Below are 16,743 nucleotides of genomic sequence, written 5' to 3'. Positions count from 1 at the left end.
AAAGAAGGCGCCGAGAAGTCTCCAGCCGTGGTGAGGACGGGCACCAGCTGGAATTGTTGTCGAAAGACTTTGACTAGCCTTGAAGAGAGGTAGGAGACGAGTCTTCGAATTGCTGCTGGGTCTGAATCGACCGAAAGTATGGACACAATGGGAAACGCGACAGTATCGACAACAACAATATGGATGCTTGACAAAGATTAAGTTGTTGGAGTGGCACAGCAAGTCAGGCCGGCGGTATGGAGTCGGAAGCTATTAGGTATTTTGGTCGGAAAGAACGATCGTTGACCGGCAACGATGATGGTTTCCTTTCAAAGCGATTGATGAAAGTGGTCTTTTTTTTTTTTTTTTTCTTCTCCCTTTATCCGTGAAAGGAACCTGGAAGCTTCTGCAAAGATCGGTGGTATACCTTTGAAAATGCAGCAAGAATGAGCACAGCTCGTAAATGCCACGAGGTTTCCCAAGGAAGAGTTGCGTTGATATTGTAGATTAACAATTGACTTGGTAGTATGTAGACTTTTGGACGTTGTCGATCAAGTCAATAGTGTACCAGACACTATGTCTTTGCAGAAGGATGAATTAGGAGTTTGGCTTAACAAAAAAAGAACAGAATTCAAGAATAGCTCTCAAACCGCACGACCAGAGTTGACAAGACTTGCTTGCTTGAAGAGAAAGAAAGGGAAAGCAAGTTGCAACGACGGGTAGGGGATGGCAATATTTAGACAAGCAGCATCATAGTCAACGGCACCACAGGTCATGGCCAGGTGGAGAGAGGCCCATCCCGAGGCTGCAGGCAATAGTGTGAATCGGGACAGTAGGGTGAGGAGGGCATTCCTCGGGTTGGCCACATTGGAAGAGATGGATGCCAAAGGACCCAAGCAGGAAGCCAGTGAGAAGGAAGAGATGGAGGGAGATGGAGGGAGATGGAGAGCGATGGTTGGGAGAAGGGCATGAGAGGGCCATAGAGGACCATAGAGAGCCAAAGAGAGCAAGAGAGAGGAACAAGCCGGGCGCTTCGAAGACGAGATGTTGTTGGATAGGACTGGTAGGATTGAGACGAGTGGGAAGTGCATGGGAAGTGCATGGGGAGTGTGGGCGGTTAAGCAGGTGAAAGAAGTGGAGGAGGTGGAAGTATGGCCAATCAGCACCCGCACAGCTGGTGTGACTGGCAGCATCTGCGACCAATCAACCTTGTTATCAACCCTGGCGACCGCCTAAGAATAGAGCAATAGACCCACAATCCAAGCGCTACACATGGTGACAGGCAGAGCAGCCTCATGCAGTAGTCAAACCAGCACCCTCAAACAATGATAATTAAGAAAGAGGCATTGATCATCGCTCCCTCTTCGGGTCAACCCGTCGCATGCATGCCGTGCATGAAACTATTGAGGTGACAAGGCGCGTAGATGACGAGATTACGAGAGAGAAAACATCTCAGGTGGTGATGGATGCATGGTGGATAGATCATGGCCGGTGACATTCGCCTGCAACCAATATCTGCAAATCCAGAATTCTGTCCGACGAGGACTCCGTACATGTAATGCAGAAAGACCTGTTCTCCAAACTCATTGGATCCATGCCCACCACAAACTGTACATAACCGCCAGAGACCTTGATTGTATAACCCCATCCGTCAAGATACCCACGACCGCGACCTCCAAGAAACGAATCATTGCTTCCCTGTCCTCATCAATCCATGCAACGACCCGTCTAGAACCATTCCTTCGCCAACCATCGATTGAAAAACTCCAGGCTGGCTTCTGGCTGATCCAGGGGAACCATATGACCGCCCGCATGAATTCTCATAAAGGTAAAGTTGCCATGCGACTTGACTTCTCCAATCTTGCGCCCGTCCTTGCTTGCATCCAAGCGAAGATCCTCCATCTCGGCCGCAGCAAACTTCTCGTGGTCGGGATACTCAAGCGCCTCAGCCCAGGCCTTGTTGCCGAGCCAGTTGCAAATGAAGTCGGCATCGCCCGCATAGATCAGCACTGGCATTTTCTCAATGATGCCTGGCACCAGTCGGTGGAAAGGTTGCATCCAGTCGCCCTGAAACAAGAAGTTGCGGTTGATGTCGAAGTTGCAGGAATCGTAGCCATCAACCTCCACACCAAGAGCCTTCATCACCGACTTGTCATTGAGCCATTTGCTAATCCAGCCAAGTTCGGGGTAGCATAGGTTGCTGCTGTCCTTGCACTTGCCACGCACATCGTAAACATTTTGCCCCGTGCGTTGATATGGTGCAAGCAACGCGTTGTTGCAGTAGATGCTCGCCGGGACACATGACCACACACTCTCGCTATCATAGCAGTTCTGGATCAGCGATTGGCAGCGAGGAAGGGCGTTGTCCATCGCCTGGCAGGACTGGGGGTCAAGGACAGCGGGCCACCCGCCGTCACCGCAGGCCATGGGTCGATAGTATTCGTACTGGGTGAATCCATCTGTCAGACCGTTGCCAATCAGGACCGAGGTAAGCTTGATATTGGTTTTCTTGTGTGACAGGATTTCTGATGCGAAGACAGGAATGTAGTGTCCGGCATACGATTCCCCAGCAATGTGGAATTCCTGCTTGGCATACTCGGGGAATTGCTCGAAGAAGAGAGTCAGCAGCGCATACACATCCTTGCCAGCAGCCACGGTGTTTGACACAGAGGAGCTGGAGTAGGAATAGCCAACATTGACAGGCTGGTCCAAGAAGATGACGCTGGCGTTGTCATTCCAGGAGTACGGGTTCGGAACCAATTGAAGCTTCTCGTTGATGCGCGAGGGTCCAAGTTCGAGGAAGAGACCGGTCAAAGAAGAGCAGCCCGGGCCGCCGTTGAGCCACAAGACGACAGGGTCATTCTCCGGGTCATTTCTCGACTCGAAGAACCAGTAAAACAGGTGCTTGTCGTTTTCATTGTCATCCAAATATCCCGAATACTGTTTGACGTGGGGATCGACGCCCAATGCACTGGGGTCGACCTTCTTGACTCGCAGGTCGTATGTATCAAGCTTGCCATCGAGACGACGCTCTTGCTCGCCATCGGCATTTTTGACCCAAACGCTTTGGACATCAGCCCCACGAACTATATGGTCCCATTCATGATCCGGTCGGCGGGTGTGCTTCTTAGGCATGGAGAAGAAGCTAGCGCGGCTCATATCCTCGGGGTAGAGGGCAGCGACCTCGTCCCAGATATCTGCGGCTTCGTTGGTAAGACCTCGAAGGGCATCCTTGAGATGGTTGAGTTGGTTACCAAGGACGTTTTTGGCTTCGGTTGGGAAGGATTTGGGAAACTGGAGTGGCTGCTGCTGAGGAGCGATACCAGCGGAGGCCACTCCAGCCAGCAAGAGGCCAGGAAGGGATTTCATAGCGGAGCGCGGGTTCGTCGACTCAGCCAGCTAAGGCCGCAGCGAGGATCGATATCGTTGTCAAACTGGGAGTGGTCCCAGTAAAGATAAGCAAATCAGTGAGCTTCCAACGCACACCAGGCCGAGAAGATAGGAACTACAGAAGAGACGAGATAGAGTAGTGGGCAACACAGGATCGAAGAATATGAGATAAGAAAGACGACCTTGAAGATGGATATTAGTCGGAGACGGGACCTGCGACTCGTAATGAAGCAGCCTGTTTCCGTTGCTGGACAACCAGGTCCATCACCAGGCCAGTTTCATCCAATCCAGTGACGACAACATTCCGGTGCGCCAGATATCTAGCAGCACGTGACCGTCATCCGTCAGCCAAGGCCCCACCGACTCCCAACAAGTGGCTGATTAAGTAGTCTCTTGGCGCGGCGCACTGTCGGTTTTGATTGAATTTTTGGCACCCTCAGAGAATGGTCTGTTTGTCGCAACCGTCAACATCAACGAAAACTGTCAAAGAGCGACTCGCCCATCATGTGTAAGTCCCATATTGGTGCTGGAGTGTCCTGTTCTCGCCATATCTATAACCTACCTGCGTCTTGCGCAAAGATTCTCCCGTCTGCGACAACATGGAATTTATATTTGCTAACCTTCTGAGGCAGCTCTCGTCAGTGGGGAGAAGTCGAACTGTAGGTTTATTTCAATTTCTGCTCTAGGCGATGGGTTCTAACAGTGTCGGACAGTTCAGTTCATCCTCCGTCTTCTCAACACCAACGTCGATGGCAAGCAGAAAATCATGTACGCCTTGACCCGAATCAAGGGTGTCGGTCGTCGCTACTCCAACCTCGTCTGCAAGAAGGCCGATGTCGACTTGAGCAAGCGGTACGAATATAATGTGGAAATGTGGAGTTTCAAAGAGTAGGAACTAATTTTCATACGACAGTGCTGGTGAAATCACCTCCGAAGAACTCGAACGAATCGTAACCATCATTCAAAACCCCACGCAATACAAGATCCCATCGTGGTTCCTGAACAGACAACGCGACATTGTTGACGGCAAAGACTCGCAGGTGTTGGCAAACAGCATGGAAAGCAAGCTGCGTGAGGATTTGGAACGTCTGAAGAAGATCCGGGCACATCGTGGTCTGCGTCACTACTGGGGCTTACGAGTCAGGGGCCAGCACTCCAAGACCACTGGTAGAAGAGGACGTACTGTCGGTGTCAGCAAGAAGAAGGGTTAAGCGATCTGCTGTCATTGTGGCGAGACGTTTGTGTGTGGCGGTTGTGGTGATGGAATGACGCTTGAATCGAATCCGCAAGAGCAGCAGAGATTTCTGCGCCGAGCGCGAGAAAAGGTACAATCGGCATGGCTGGGATTGACACGCGGTGCAACAATGGTACAATGGGCCATGGAAAGTCTACGGATAGTGGACTTTGGCGAGCAATCAAATGGCATAACGTGAAAATTTTCACCCTGTTTCCTTCACCGTTCGATCGTGGGTGGCTTTCTCTATGGCTGTCCTCCATGCAGTGTGATGAAAGTGGTGATCATCCCGACGTGGGACGAGTGGGCAGAAGATGAAGAGTTCTACATTACCGACGCCCAATGCACTGAAATTTCTAGATCCGTCTATTCTCTCAGGCTTCGGATTGATCGACCCATTGAGGGTCGAGGGGTGACTTTGCGATTTTGTGTTCGATTCTTGTCCTTACCGTATTGCTGGACTCTCGAATCTGGACAACCTCTCCGCAAGCCTGAGCATTTACTTGAGGCTGTGGTATAGACGAAGGATTGTGTCCTGTCTTTACCTCACGGCAGCCACATGAATGGATGTCCAAAGAAGCCCCCCTCCCCTGATGTCCATGGCGCGTTGGGAGGATACTGCAAACCCAGCCATAGCCATCTTTGATCGAACCAAGACCCCGTCACCGGCCCTAACAAAACGGTATACACTTCATCCGGGAGTCTCGTGTTCAACGATGCAACCTGCCGATCCGACCAGCGACTCTGCTGCAGTCGGGTCCAGAATCCGAGCCTTGGTATTGGTACTCTTTGCCCTTGTTCCACGGTGCTCTGCTGGTTCCGTGTAACTCGTGCCGCTATTTCTGGCACCTTCACAAAAATTTCCGAGCAGCTGGCACTCTTCTGGCGCTCTCCAACCCCATGTCTCCAGGAGAACCAGATAAGCGGTGGGCTGGATGTTGCATCACAGGTAAACAGAAGGCAACGGGTACTCCTCTGATCCCCTTGTAGAGCACGTACCGCCCCAACATCCATATTGAAGAACCGGCTGACCGTTTTCTGGAATGTCTCAGTTGTACCTCCGCTTGGTAGCGTTCTGGAAGGAGTCCGTTTCCATACAGCAACTTCAAGTTGGGCGGTGGGCGGTGTTCAACACCAATGCTCGTCTTTGAAAACGGGGTGGGTGGCACTTCGGATGCCTGTCCATCAACAAGAGCTGAGCTATTGCGTGCATGCATGCATGCCAACCGATGGTGTTTGTGTCCAAATACAGCTTCTGCTGCATTCACAGGACAAGGACACGGAAAAGGACAAAGCTGGCGAGAACAGCTGCTGCTTGATTTCATAGTTCTGGTGAGGAAGGAGCAGCTATAAAGACCTCAGATCGGACTTCCTCTGGCTTCACTTTTCTCTTCCTCAACCTCAACTCACCTCAACTCACCTCAAACTCAACCCCAACACTCAGCACCGTGCTCTTGCTCAAGATCCTGCGCAACAACACGATCACACTTGCCTTGTAACTCGTACCCTCTCTCACAACCCCTCTTGCTCCACATCATCGTCGCAGTCATGGCTTCCATCTTCACTTTCCTCGCCTTCATTGCCCTTCTCTCTTCCGCTGCTTCAGCCTTTTCTGGCAACTTTGAGCTCACAAATATCGTTGTCTCGTCACCCTTTCAAGCTGATCCAACCTCGACTCAGAGCTCCTATGTTCAATGTGAGTTGAGCCTCTGCAACGTCTTGCAGACCACATGATCCGCCTGTTGTCCCCATCTAATGAACGACAGTCGACTTCTGCGACCAAGATACTCCAGAAATTGGTACCGCTCACTGCTGTGTTGACTGGGCCGTGGGTCTGAGTCCGCCCACCTCTGCAAGTAACACCTGCGACAACAGCACCTTCGATGTCCTGGTTACCTCATGGCATGGAGTCGGAAACCTGTCGTTGCGGTTGGCTCACCAGTACATTGACAACAGGTATGTGCAAGCGACGTTGTCTTCGGTATTTCATCTGCGAGTCACAGTGCTGATATAGACACAGTGTTGGTCAAGCTCCGTACAACGTCCTCACCAAGTTCTCTGACTTCAATCTGACGTATCCTGCTACCGAGCACTACCAATGCGATACGGGAAATGCAGAGTGTGTGACCGGTGCCGGAGAAGTGATCATTGCCAATGTCACCACCGCCATTGCATGAGTACACCAATCACGACCAAGCACCCCAACGACAGCGAACGAAGGCTCCAAGAGGACCGGCTGGAGAACACAATGACAAGGTCAATGACCATGAACATGAAGTCCAAAAGGCCAACGAAAATAATGCTTAATCAGACAAAGAAGGACCAATGAAAATAAAGGGGGTTTCGTAGAGCTGTGATGATCGCTGGTTGTCGTCTTACACCAACATGTACCGAGTAATGCAGAGCAACTAAGATAGAAAGGATCAAAGTACTCATCCCTGCCGAAGTGTGATTTCATCTGGAAGCATGTGCGTCTACCGGTGCTGCCCCAGGCCCTCAAGCAAGATGCTCCGCCATATGTGAAGGTCACCAGGCGCCCTTCTCCAAACAGACCCTACATCTGAACCCTTTCCAAATCTTTCGGGTGGCTTTTGGGTGGGATCATCTTACCTAGCGAGGCTAGGCAGGTGTAATTCACCCCTTTTCTTTTCTTTTTTTTTTTTTTTTAAAACGGAGACCCGCCACAGAGCAATCTCTTACACCTGGCAAGGTAGATCCCAGGTACTGTACATGTCAGACTTACCCCACATGCCGATCTCAGGCTCAAGCGGACTAGCATGGACCACTGCAGCGCCATTCCAGCCTCCTCCTCTTTACCAGTTGTCTTCACCTTGCGTATGGCAAAGATGAACGTCGTCAAGTCGGACGGGCAGCCGGGCTGGCAATAGCGCACTGGTCAGAGCCGTGATCCGGTTGTACGAACACGCTACAGTATACATACTATTACACCACCCAGAGCGGAATTTCCGGGGAACCATCACACGGGGGGAGGGGTTTTGTGGAGAAGCACCGGCAGTTCCAGTGCCGATTTAATCCACTAAATGGACGAGTTGCTAATAAGACTAAGACCGCCGGAGTACATACCTACAGTAGGTGGATTGAAGGATCTCGGCCTTGACCAAGAAACATCAACGAGAGCTGGCAAGAGTCGACCCTTGCATTGAGAAGAGAAGCACTGCTGTCGTCCAAGTGCCTTCTGCTGCCTGTTGGCAATTGCCGATCACCATGTCCGCCACCACGACGAGCACAATCACCACCCGGATTCACGGGAGCATTCCACCTTTCCCAGCCGACCTTATTCACGCGCCGATTGCTGAGATCTCCTCCAAACGCCTCCTGGAAAAGGACCCTTCGTCCACAGCGGCGGTTTTGCAAGCATGCCAGACGTACGGATTTTTCTATCTTGACATGACCGACTCCGAACAGGGACGCGAGCTCCTCACCGAAGCGGATCAGCTCCATGACTTGAGCAAGAAGGCGCTAGCTCTTCCCTTTGAAGAAAAAGACCAATACGACTTTCGCAAGACAGGCTCCTTTTTCGGGTACAAACCCGCCGGCACGGTCAAGTTGACCGACAAGTCCCAGCGTCCAGACAGCACCGAGTTCTTCAACATTGGGAAGGACTGTCTCTTTGGCGTCGCGCCGAGCAGGACGTATCCCGAGATCATCCAGGATGCGAGGCCATTGCTTCAGGCATTCTGCAAGGGCGCGCACGAGATGGCCATGACGATCCTCCGCACGCTCGCGCGCGCCTTCGGCGAAGAAGACGAGGAAATCTTCGTCAACCTCAACCGCTTCGAGGAGTCGTCAGGCGACCATATCCGCCTGACGCTCAAGCCTCCTTCGGACGCAACGAAGACGGATGTCCTTGGGCTGCCCTCGCACACCGACTTTGGCAGCGTCACCATCCTCTTCAACTGGCTCGGTGGGCTCCAGATCGAATCGCGCACTCCCGGCCGCGTCGGCGAATGGGAGTACGTCAAGCCAGTACCGGGAAAAGCGATCATCAACCTAGGGGATGGCATGGTGCACTTTTCCAACGGAAGCCTGAAGAGCGCGAAACGCCGCGTGGTGCCGTCGCCCGGACCGCAGGCCGGGATGGAACGGGTGAGCGTCGTGTATTTCGTCCGGCCCACGCACCACAGTTTGATGAAGCCCGTGGGGAGATTCGACACCCAAGACAACGACGACCGCGTCAAGGTCGCGGGCAAGTTTTCAGACGGCATCGACAGCAGCAAAGTGCACACGGCGAGAGAATGGCTCGAGAAGCGCTACGTACAACTGGCGTCCTCAAAAGAGTGATCTTCTTTTGCTTGTTCTTGTTCTTCTTCTTCTCCTTCTTTCTCAGCATCTTCTCCTTTTCTTCTTCCGAATAATCTAATCATTTTCCACAGCCTTCTCACCGCCCATCGTTTGTTTCGGGTTCTGCAATTCGATTTCGAGTTCCTCGTGTATTCAAGCACGCATGCCGTGACGGGTCCGTGACAGTAATCTGAGGAGAGGGGTCGGGAAAGGAACGGGCGGGCAACAGAAGGCCCCCAAAAAAAAGGGTATATTGAACTTTACGATGTACGGAATACCCACCTACCCACCCAATGCTTCATTTAAGCCGTGTGTGCCGTTTTGGAATTAAAAGAGGGACGAGTCGCTACATACCGAAAAGTTATTATGCCAAACACTGATTGGCTGGCTAGATAGGTAACTAGTTAACTATGTCGCTCTGGCCATTGCATCGCCAGAAATACAATCGATCAGAATGGAATATGCAATATCGGACTCTGGAGTATGTATGTGGTTATGGAAGTCCTGCTTTGAGAATCTGCATCACCCATTCGGTCACTCGCCGACTCGTTGACTCTGTGGTATCCGAGAACTCAGGCTCAAACCGCTCAACTTTGGCTCTCGGGCTTTTTTGGCAGACCTTCGTCGCTGGGTTATTATACAACAATCGAGGGGCGAATGAAATAAAGATCCAGTGTTTTCAAGAAGAGGGGGTTGGGGCGAAGATGAGCCGCTTCCCCACCAGATACTAGGTATTATTTGACTTCCTCTCATCTCGCAGTGCCCACATGCAGGCATCACGATCGACCCCGCTCGTGACACAACAAGGAGAACAGCATTGAATAGGATTTTGACACCGCTCGCTCTCTCTTCCCCCTCCCCATTTGACTGTGCAGTCTCCCTTGACAACAACATACTGTGAGACCCACACTCACTGCTGCTGCTGCTGCTGCTGCTGCTCAATCTCCTCAACTCACCTCCTGCCGCAACTATTAACCGCAACAAATCACCAAAATCGAAGGCGACGTGCAATTTGGACATGAAAGGGCCGACGAGGCTATCAAAGCCAGACCTAGGGCTTGAGCTAACAAGAGGCCTAGGCCTGCTTTTCGGCCCTCCCCATCTCAACGTCGGTCTTCGGCCAGAAGTGGCTCAGGTCGCCCACGGGCAGTTTGACGGCGAGCCGCATCTCTGCAGCCATCATGACGAAAGTCATATACCAGCCTAGACAGCCGACGATGAAGAGTAGAGCCCCGCCAGTCTGGTGGTGTTGCGAACGTTAGCATCTTTCCCTCCACTAGAATGCGCATATCCTCGAATGTGCTGTGTCGCATGGTCCGTTGCAAGAAAATCAAGGGAATAAATCATAGACTCACTTTCTGCAAATCACCCGCAGTATCGTAGTCTCCCGTACTAACTTTCCAATACGCACCACTCAACACCCACGCACCCGCAGTCACAAAGAAAAAAATGAGCGCAAATACAAGATTCGTCTTCAGCGTGAAGATGAAAAAGGTAAACAACGCAAAGCCCCATACAATCAGGTACAGGGCGATAACAGCGTTGTACTCCTTCGAAGCCGACCCAATCACCGCGTTGGTTCCGCTGGGAGAGTATGGTTCCGCGAGACCGAGGGTAGGAAGCTGGAGCATGCCAAAGGAGAGCCAGAAGACGGCAAAGAGACCGCAGACCATCATGGAGAAGAAGTTACCCCTGGTTTGACGTTAGAATCAGACAATAGTATTGGGAAGGAGGAGGTTGTGTAGCAAGGTCCGCAACACTGGCCGAAGGTTTCAAGTAACTTACATGATCCATTCAAAGATTACCGTTAAAACCAGGAGAACTGGGCCGACGAAGAAGAAGATGCCGCTGTATCGGAAGACGTTAGCGAGCTCGACCTTACAGGGCAATGCTGCAGCGATAGCTGCGATATGTAGGGACTTACACCACGGGCGAGAGACCGCTGGCGCCACCCCAGCCCATCATGACCATAGCGAACGTCATTGTCGAGATCACGAAGCTATCTGCTCATCAGGATAACGGTACCAAAAGACGGCATTTCTAGAGCTTACCCGACAAAGCCGAGCGGAGTCGGGTTGGCAAACCGCTTGATATTGTCGCCGGCATGAGGAACTTTGGGAGTAAGATAGAGCTGTTAAGATCCAGCAGCGTTAGTGCTCGAGCTTGACTCAATGTGTGAGTTATTCGGGAGAGGCATGAAACCATATGCCCACCTTCTCGAAAAGTTCCGGGCTGATAGAGATCGCGCCAGAAGAGACGGTATGCGCCAACGCAGGCTTCTCCTCGATCATGTCCCTCTCCGTGGAGGTAGGGGTGTGTTGAAGGTCAGTCGCCATCTTGGACGTTTGTTGATTCCTGAGATCGGTTGTAAAACGAACAAGGGACAGCACCGAGGGAGAGTAAGAGCTTCGGATCGGTGCAGGGATAGCTATTTCAACCGTGGCCGATCGAGGTCAGGCCGCAGCAGCTTCCACCCTCTTTATTTGATTCCACGCAAACACCTGGCCCTGGTCGCATCCTCCAGCTTCGAGCGCGCCGTGGCAGACCGGACGTGGGGCCGCGAACAAAAAACAGAACCACACCCCCAGCTTGTCTGATGTGGGCAAGGTGAAGGAACGAATGCTAAACTGGTCAGGGTTACACTGCCGGCCCCTGATGCAGTAGAAATCTCGAATGCATCCGTGCATCGGTCACAGAAATAATTCCATTTACTTTTTCCTCTAGCGGGACGGGCTAAGACGTCGCGTGGCGCAAAGTCATCCAGGATCAAAGAAGTGGAGGGTTCAGAGCCTGCCTTGGCCACGGTCAGTTGAGCTCCTGTGAGAAGTCAGAGGCACCAATGGCCGAAAGGCATGGCGTTCTGCCACTGCTCGGCTTCGATCTCCAGGGACATTGGCAATGGCTCACTGGCAGGACCCCGCAAGGAAGCTGTTGGCACTTTCCTGTCAATGGTTGGATGGTTAGCTCGAATGGACAGTCCAGGCGGGATTGTACTAGCTTCGAGGATTCCCATCGGGCAACATGTGGAGCGTGGAGCTGGTGGAGGAGGAGGAGGAGGAGGAGGAGGAGGAGGGAAGAGCCACAGCCTGTGCCGGAAATGTCTAGGAAAATACGAACGGTCAGCCATCTTGTATAGGCATGGTCAAGGCCGTTTCCCCGCAGAACGGAAAAGAGTGTGAACGTGGAGGCTGGGGTTGGTTCCCGGCACGGTCGGACGAGCGTTTGGGCATGACATGGGGCTCAGCCACGGCCTCTCTTCATTCGCCTGAGGAGGAGCGGTGGACGCACTCGAGCTGGAACCGAGGTCAGGGCGGTCGCATGATGCGCCATATTCAGCCATAGATGATTGGGAAAGGGGCATTCTGCGCGGCCGGCTTGCACAGAGAATCTGAGGATAAAAATAAAGGATAGGGGTGGAAGGAACAAAAGAAAAAGGTTGTGGTTGAGTTTAGTTGACCGCGTTGGTGCCACCGAACCCGCATTAGCGTTTTTCCGAACCCGCATATCTACTTGATTGCTGGCGGGCAGCTGGGGCAGCCGGGGCAGATCCCACAGTCAGACGTCTATCTCAAATATTCACGACGCTAATTGTACATCTAAAGGGCACATAAGCTCCATCTCCTTTGTGCTGTGATTCCTGACAAACATCATTCCTTATTGAACCCGCGATGACCCCTCGGCACAATCGATCAAGGCAAAAACAAATATTCGATGAAGTGGCCACTGGGCTCACTCCTCCTCTGGCGGAGTTGATCTGGGTGGATATGTGACAGCTCGTCTAACCGTCCTCGGCACAGATCGATTAGGAGATGTCGGGCTGAGCAGAGACGCCGTGGGCAGAATGCTTTGTTCAAACTGCCCCCCTTGGCCTTGCAGGATTTCCTTATTCTGGGCCGTGTCGATGGGTGGCAACGGCGGTCCCCAGCCTACCTCTGGAGTCCGTGGCGGGGAGGGACCAGGTGATTGTGTTGGTTCTGATCCTGTGACAAGGCTAGGTACTGCGCCGGCCGCAGCCGGCTGCACGACCACCGAGACAGAAAGATCAATCCCTTCCTCGTTGTTCACGTTGTTGGCGGCGGAGGGTATATCGCCGGCGTGCTCTTGACGTTTAAGCTCTTGACGTTTGACATAGACCTCGGCCAACTTTTCGGCCGCTGCTTTCAGCTCACCGAGCACAACCGGGTCGCTCAGGTAGGCTTCTGTCCTCTGCTCGATGACACTGGAGCCATCGGCGCCTGCCACGGCCTGCCAGTCGTCTAGTTTGATGTTGTGGATGCCGGTATTGGCGCTGAATCGCTTGAAGAAAAGTCGCTCGGGATTATCCTTAGACAGATATTCCAAGTCGCTTGCTACACCCTCGGATTCTGTCGCCATGCTGATAAGGTCTGCGAAGAGACCAGACGCTTTGACCAGGCCTTTTGGCAAGAGCATCGTCCACCACGGGCGTTTCCGGAGACGTGCAACATCAGCATTCTGTGGTAGGGTTCCGGTCCCAATGTTGATCATGACGAGTTGCCGATTCGTGGGAACCTTGTGATTCATTTCATAGTGGATTCGACTCTCCCATGAGGGGTTATTGGTTTTGCCATAGCCTCCATCCACGAAAGCTCTTTCTTCAATGATCACCTCTTCAAAATAGGATGGAGCGGCAGAAGTGGCTCGTGCAGCATGCCGGACTTTGAGATCGCACTTCAGCATGTGCTGTCTATATGGTCCCTGACATTCATCCGTGCAAAAGAAAACGGAGTGAAGCTGTGGCATCTCGTGACAGAGGACAGTGCTTGGGAAGTATCAGCAATCAGCTATTGGCAGTTAATGGGACAGGATGGCGACATACCCTCTCATGGCGTTTTGCTGAGTGCTGGACCGCATTTCAAGCGAGACCGGTTGACTGTTGGACTTCAACAATTCCTCGACGGCTGCTTCGAGCCTCCTTCCCGAATATTTTGACCAATCAGAACCGAAGATTCGCTTTAGCAGTGGACGCTGCTTTGAAAAGATATCTCGGGAGAGCTTTTTGTACTGTTGAATGCATTCGTCCAAGGACATATCCAATTTAACCATCATGAGGACGATAAGGCCGCCCGTGCTGGTGCCGACGGCAATATCAAAGATCTCCTGAGGGTTTACCATTGTATGCGGCGTATGCTCATCTGGTATCTGTCCATTTTCGACCAATATCTGCGTCACAAGAAGCAGGAGGTGTTGCAAGATAAGTAACGAGGATAGACCGCGCACACCGCCACCATCTAAGCAAACCGTTAGCCTATTATTTAGGTTCTAGTTGGAAGGCTGGGATACCAAGTGACAACATTGCAATGGGCCAAGAAGACCGCGAGACTTCTCCATCACCGGCCAGTGGCCCCATGATCGTAGAGCAACTTGATCGTTCGTATACCTGACTGACGAAATTAAAGGACGAGAGCACGCTAGAACTCCTTTGCTGTGAACAGAGGTCCCCTTCCGTTGGTATGGGGTGTCGTTGATCTTTGAAAATAGAGGTATCCTGTCCTCTACCTATGCTGTTAGCTGTGTTCGATATAGCGACCACTAGCTTATCATTGAGCCCTCTTTGGCTACATTGGATATGGCGTGTGTCTTGGACTAGACTATGGCACTTACTTTTCAATTCGGCTTGCTGGTTGTTCGTCAAGATAATGAACTTCCAGGCAGGTGGGTTAAAATTATAATTTTCGATATAAGCCGGGAACCGCGTTGCAGCAACAAAGGAAGGTCCAGGTTCTTAAAGGAGAAAGAAAGGCTCATCAATGAGTGGACAGTCTGGGGGCATTATACTACAGAGGAAATGCTTCTGGACATTTTTTTTGACGTAAGAGGAATATTGACAGCACAAAAGTGTCTTCGGACTGGCCCCCGCCCACGCAGATGGAAATTGCAAAAATTCCATGAGTAGTCGACGCCCCAAGCCAGAGCCTGAAACCGGGGATGCGGCTCAACGAAAATCATTCAGAAAGGTGCGAGTCCCCAGACCCAAGGCGGACTTAGGCTGCCGTTGTACACCCTGGTTTCATAGGCGAGGACAGCGCCAAGGTCCGGTCAGGCTGGATGTTCACGAGGCAATGCAAGGCAACCGGCAAAGCACTTGGGGGGAATTTGCCAGTGAATAGGACACTGTTCCAGCTGGCCATCAGCAAGGCAGCGGATAACGAGGCTGTGCACAGAAATTTCACGCAGCGAGGGATTTTTGGTTGTTTCTGAGACTTGGGGGCCAGGCACCCCCAGTCACGGAGGTGACTTGTGCTTTGGCAGCGACAGATCTGTCGTGGCTTCCCCGGCTGAGTCTTTGCTCAGCCTGCTCAATATTTCAACCTCGAAATGTGGCCAGGACAACTTTGAAGGAGAGAGGATTTTGATCTTGCTCGAGTGTCCCAAGTTCGACACCTTTCTGCCAAACTTCTGCGATACAACAACACCCAAGGAATGAGTCAACAGCAGCCACTAAAAATACTCACCTTAGGTATGTGCAAACACTTAACTTGCTGCCCGATTTTGCCTGTCTTTGAATCAACTGACTCGGCCAGATGGTGGTGGGCTTCAAGCACTGGCGACATTGAGTAGTCTCAACGCTGTCTGCAGGGCCATTGCCAATCAAAATGGAGCTGATCGGCCTCCCGCTCCGCATGAATTGTTCGACATCATCGGCGGTGTTGGAACTGGCGGGTCCGTACAATCAAAATGCGAAATGTGACAGTTTCCCCCCTAACACGGTACCAGCTGGATTGCATTGTTGCTAGGACGATACCGCCTCGATATTGCCACCTGTACGGCGATTTATATGGAGATCGCGACGAAGACAGATGTCGAGATGGGCCAGTCGCCTTCGAGGAGGAATCGCCCATTCAAGCTGAATCAGAGCCGGCTCCTCGCTGTCGTTGGAGAGACCCTCCAGCGATATGGCTTGGATCCGGCGCTCCTGCCCAGAGAAGGCGGCACAACAGAAGGGAGCGACAAAAACAGCAGATGCAAATACTCGTATGTACTCTTTCCTTGATAAGGGACATTTCCTGACCAAGCCAGGTTTGCGACCGGAGTGGTCCAGTGTCGAGAGAACAAGAACAAGCACCCAACATATGCCCTGTTCAGATCCTACCGTGTCCAAGAGAACCAGAAGGGACGGTTGCTGGAGGGTCCGAATTCAGAAGGCTGCCGAGTTCCAGAAGTTTTCTGTGCTGCTGGGGCGGCCAAATTCTTCTTGACGCCATATAAAATCGGAAACACCGTCTTCTACGACGAGATATTCCCGCAGTCCCACCCAATTTCTTCATTGGCTCTCGACGAAGCACTTCGCCTCTATGGGGAAGATCTCGAAATCTCAGTCTTACTGAACATCGGACCAGGAATCCCTGCGGACAAAGACTGTGAGGAGCTGGATCTAATGTCTCTCGGACCTATCAGTCGTTTGGCCCGGAAGTTTAGTTGGCCTTTGGGCAGACGCCTCTCGCTGAGACAAAAACTGCTATTCGTCGAGGAGGACGACGAGACGACCCAGAGGGGCTCGAAGCTCACTAGTCCAAGTGAAACCGCGCTGAAGCTGGAAAGTCAAAGACGAGAGGATGTCCGGGCCCGACTGCAACGGATGTATGGGGCTCCAGGAGCTGACAAGTATCATCATCTTGGGCCCGCCTATTCCTCAGCTCGAGCTTCTCTGAATGATGTTCAGGCCATCCGTCTGCCACAATCTGGACTCAGCGACATGAAAGAGCAGAGCAAAGCTGAGGCCGAAGGGATTGTGAGACAGGTTTGGGTGGGTGCCGCGGCATGAAGGGTTACGAGGGAGTGTTGACCATGCCTGAATTGTTTTGCCTGATGTATCGATT

The 16,743-nt window shown here is 52.2% G+C and overlaps 7 protein-coding genes across 7 annotated transcripts; 4 read left to right on the top strand and 3 right to left on the bottom strand.

The window, feature by feature from the left end:
- Positions 1-1,707: 1,707 nt before the first annotated feature.
- Positions 1,708-3,348, bottom strand: A1O5_09829 (uncharacterized protein; the record flags this gene model as incomplete). The annotated part of the gene is made up of 1 exon (XM_007750407.1): positions 1,708-3,348. One exon carries the CDS (start codon positions 3,346-3,348, stop codon positions 1,708-1,710), a length of 1,641 nt encoding a protein of 546 aa, XP_007748597.1.
- A 525-nt stretch (positions 3,349-3,873) lies between these two features.
- Positions 3,874-4,580, top strand: A1O5_09828 (40S ribosomal protein S18; the record flags this gene model as incomplete). The annotated part of the gene is made up of 4 exons (XM_007750406.1): positions 3,874-3,877; positions 4,002-4,028; positions 4,083-4,221; positions 4,283-4,580. 4 exons carry the CDS (start codon positions 3,874-3,876, stop codon positions 4,578-4,580), a joined length of 468 nt encoding a protein of 155 aa, XP_007748596.1.
- Positions 4,581-6,151: 1,571 nt separating this feature from the next.
- Positions 6,152-6,780, top strand: A1O5_09827 (uncharacterized protein; the record flags this gene model as incomplete). The annotated part of the gene is made up of 3 exons (XM_007750405.1): positions 6,152-6,299; positions 6,370-6,559; positions 6,624-6,780. 3 exons carry the CDS (start codon positions 6,152-6,154, stop codon positions 6,778-6,780), a joined length of 495 nt encoding a protein of 164 aa, XP_007748595.1.
- A 1,048-nt stretch (positions 6,781-7,828) lies between these two features.
- On the top strand, positions 7,829-8,905 carry A1O5_09826 (uncharacterized protein; the record flags this gene model as incomplete). Its single annotated transcript, XM_007750404.1, has 1 exon — positions 7,829-8,905. One exon carries the CDS (start codon positions 7,829-7,831, stop codon positions 8,903-8,905), a length of 1,077 nt encoding a protein of 358 aa, XP_007748594.1.
- A 1,075-nt stretch (positions 8,906-9,980) lies between these two features.
- On the bottom strand, positions 9,981-11,241 carry A1O5_09825 (uncharacterized protein; the record flags this gene model as incomplete). Its single annotated transcript, XM_007750403.1, has 6 exons — positions 9,981-10,145; positions 10,261-10,597; positions 10,691-10,753; positions 10,830-10,904; positions 10,957-11,036; positions 11,119-11,241. The coding sequence occupies 6 exons, from the start codon at positions 11,239-11,241 to the stop codon at positions 9,981-9,983; spliced, it is 843 nt and encodes a 280-aa protein (XP_007748593.1).
- Positions 11,242-12,634: 1,393 nt separating this feature from the next.
- On the bottom strand, positions 12,635-14,273 carry A1O5_09824 (uncharacterized protein; the record flags this gene model as incomplete). The annotated part of the gene is made up of 3 exons (XM_007750402.1): positions 12,635-13,685; positions 13,743-14,154; positions 14,207-14,273. The coding sequence occupies 3 exons, from the start codon at positions 14,271-14,273 to the stop codon at positions 12,635-12,637; spliced, it is 1,530 nt and encodes a 509-aa protein (XP_007748592.1).
- A 1,458-nt stretch (positions 14,274-15,731) lies between these two features.
- On the top strand, positions 15,732-16,688 carry A1O5_09823 (uncharacterized protein; the record flags this gene model as incomplete). The annotated part of the gene is made up of 2 exons (XM_007750401.1): positions 15,732-15,898; positions 15,944-16,688. 2 exons carry the CDS (start codon positions 15,732-15,734, stop codon positions 16,686-16,688), a joined length of 912 nt encoding a protein of 303 aa, XP_007748591.1.
- Between the last annotated feature and the right edge of the window lie 55 nt (positions 16,689-16,743).

The sequence above is a fragment of the Cladophialophora psammophila genome, assembly GCF_000585535.1.
Source record: "Cladophialophora psammophila CBS 110553 chromosome Unknown aczJe-supercont1.17, whole genome shotgun sequence".
Classification (NCBI taxonomy): domain Eukaryota; kingdom Fungi; phylum Ascomycota; class Eurotiomycetes; order Chaetothyriales; family Herpotrichiellaceae; genus Cladophialophora; species Cladophialophora psammophila.
This window is presented reverse-complemented; position numbering and strand designations above follow the sequence as displayed.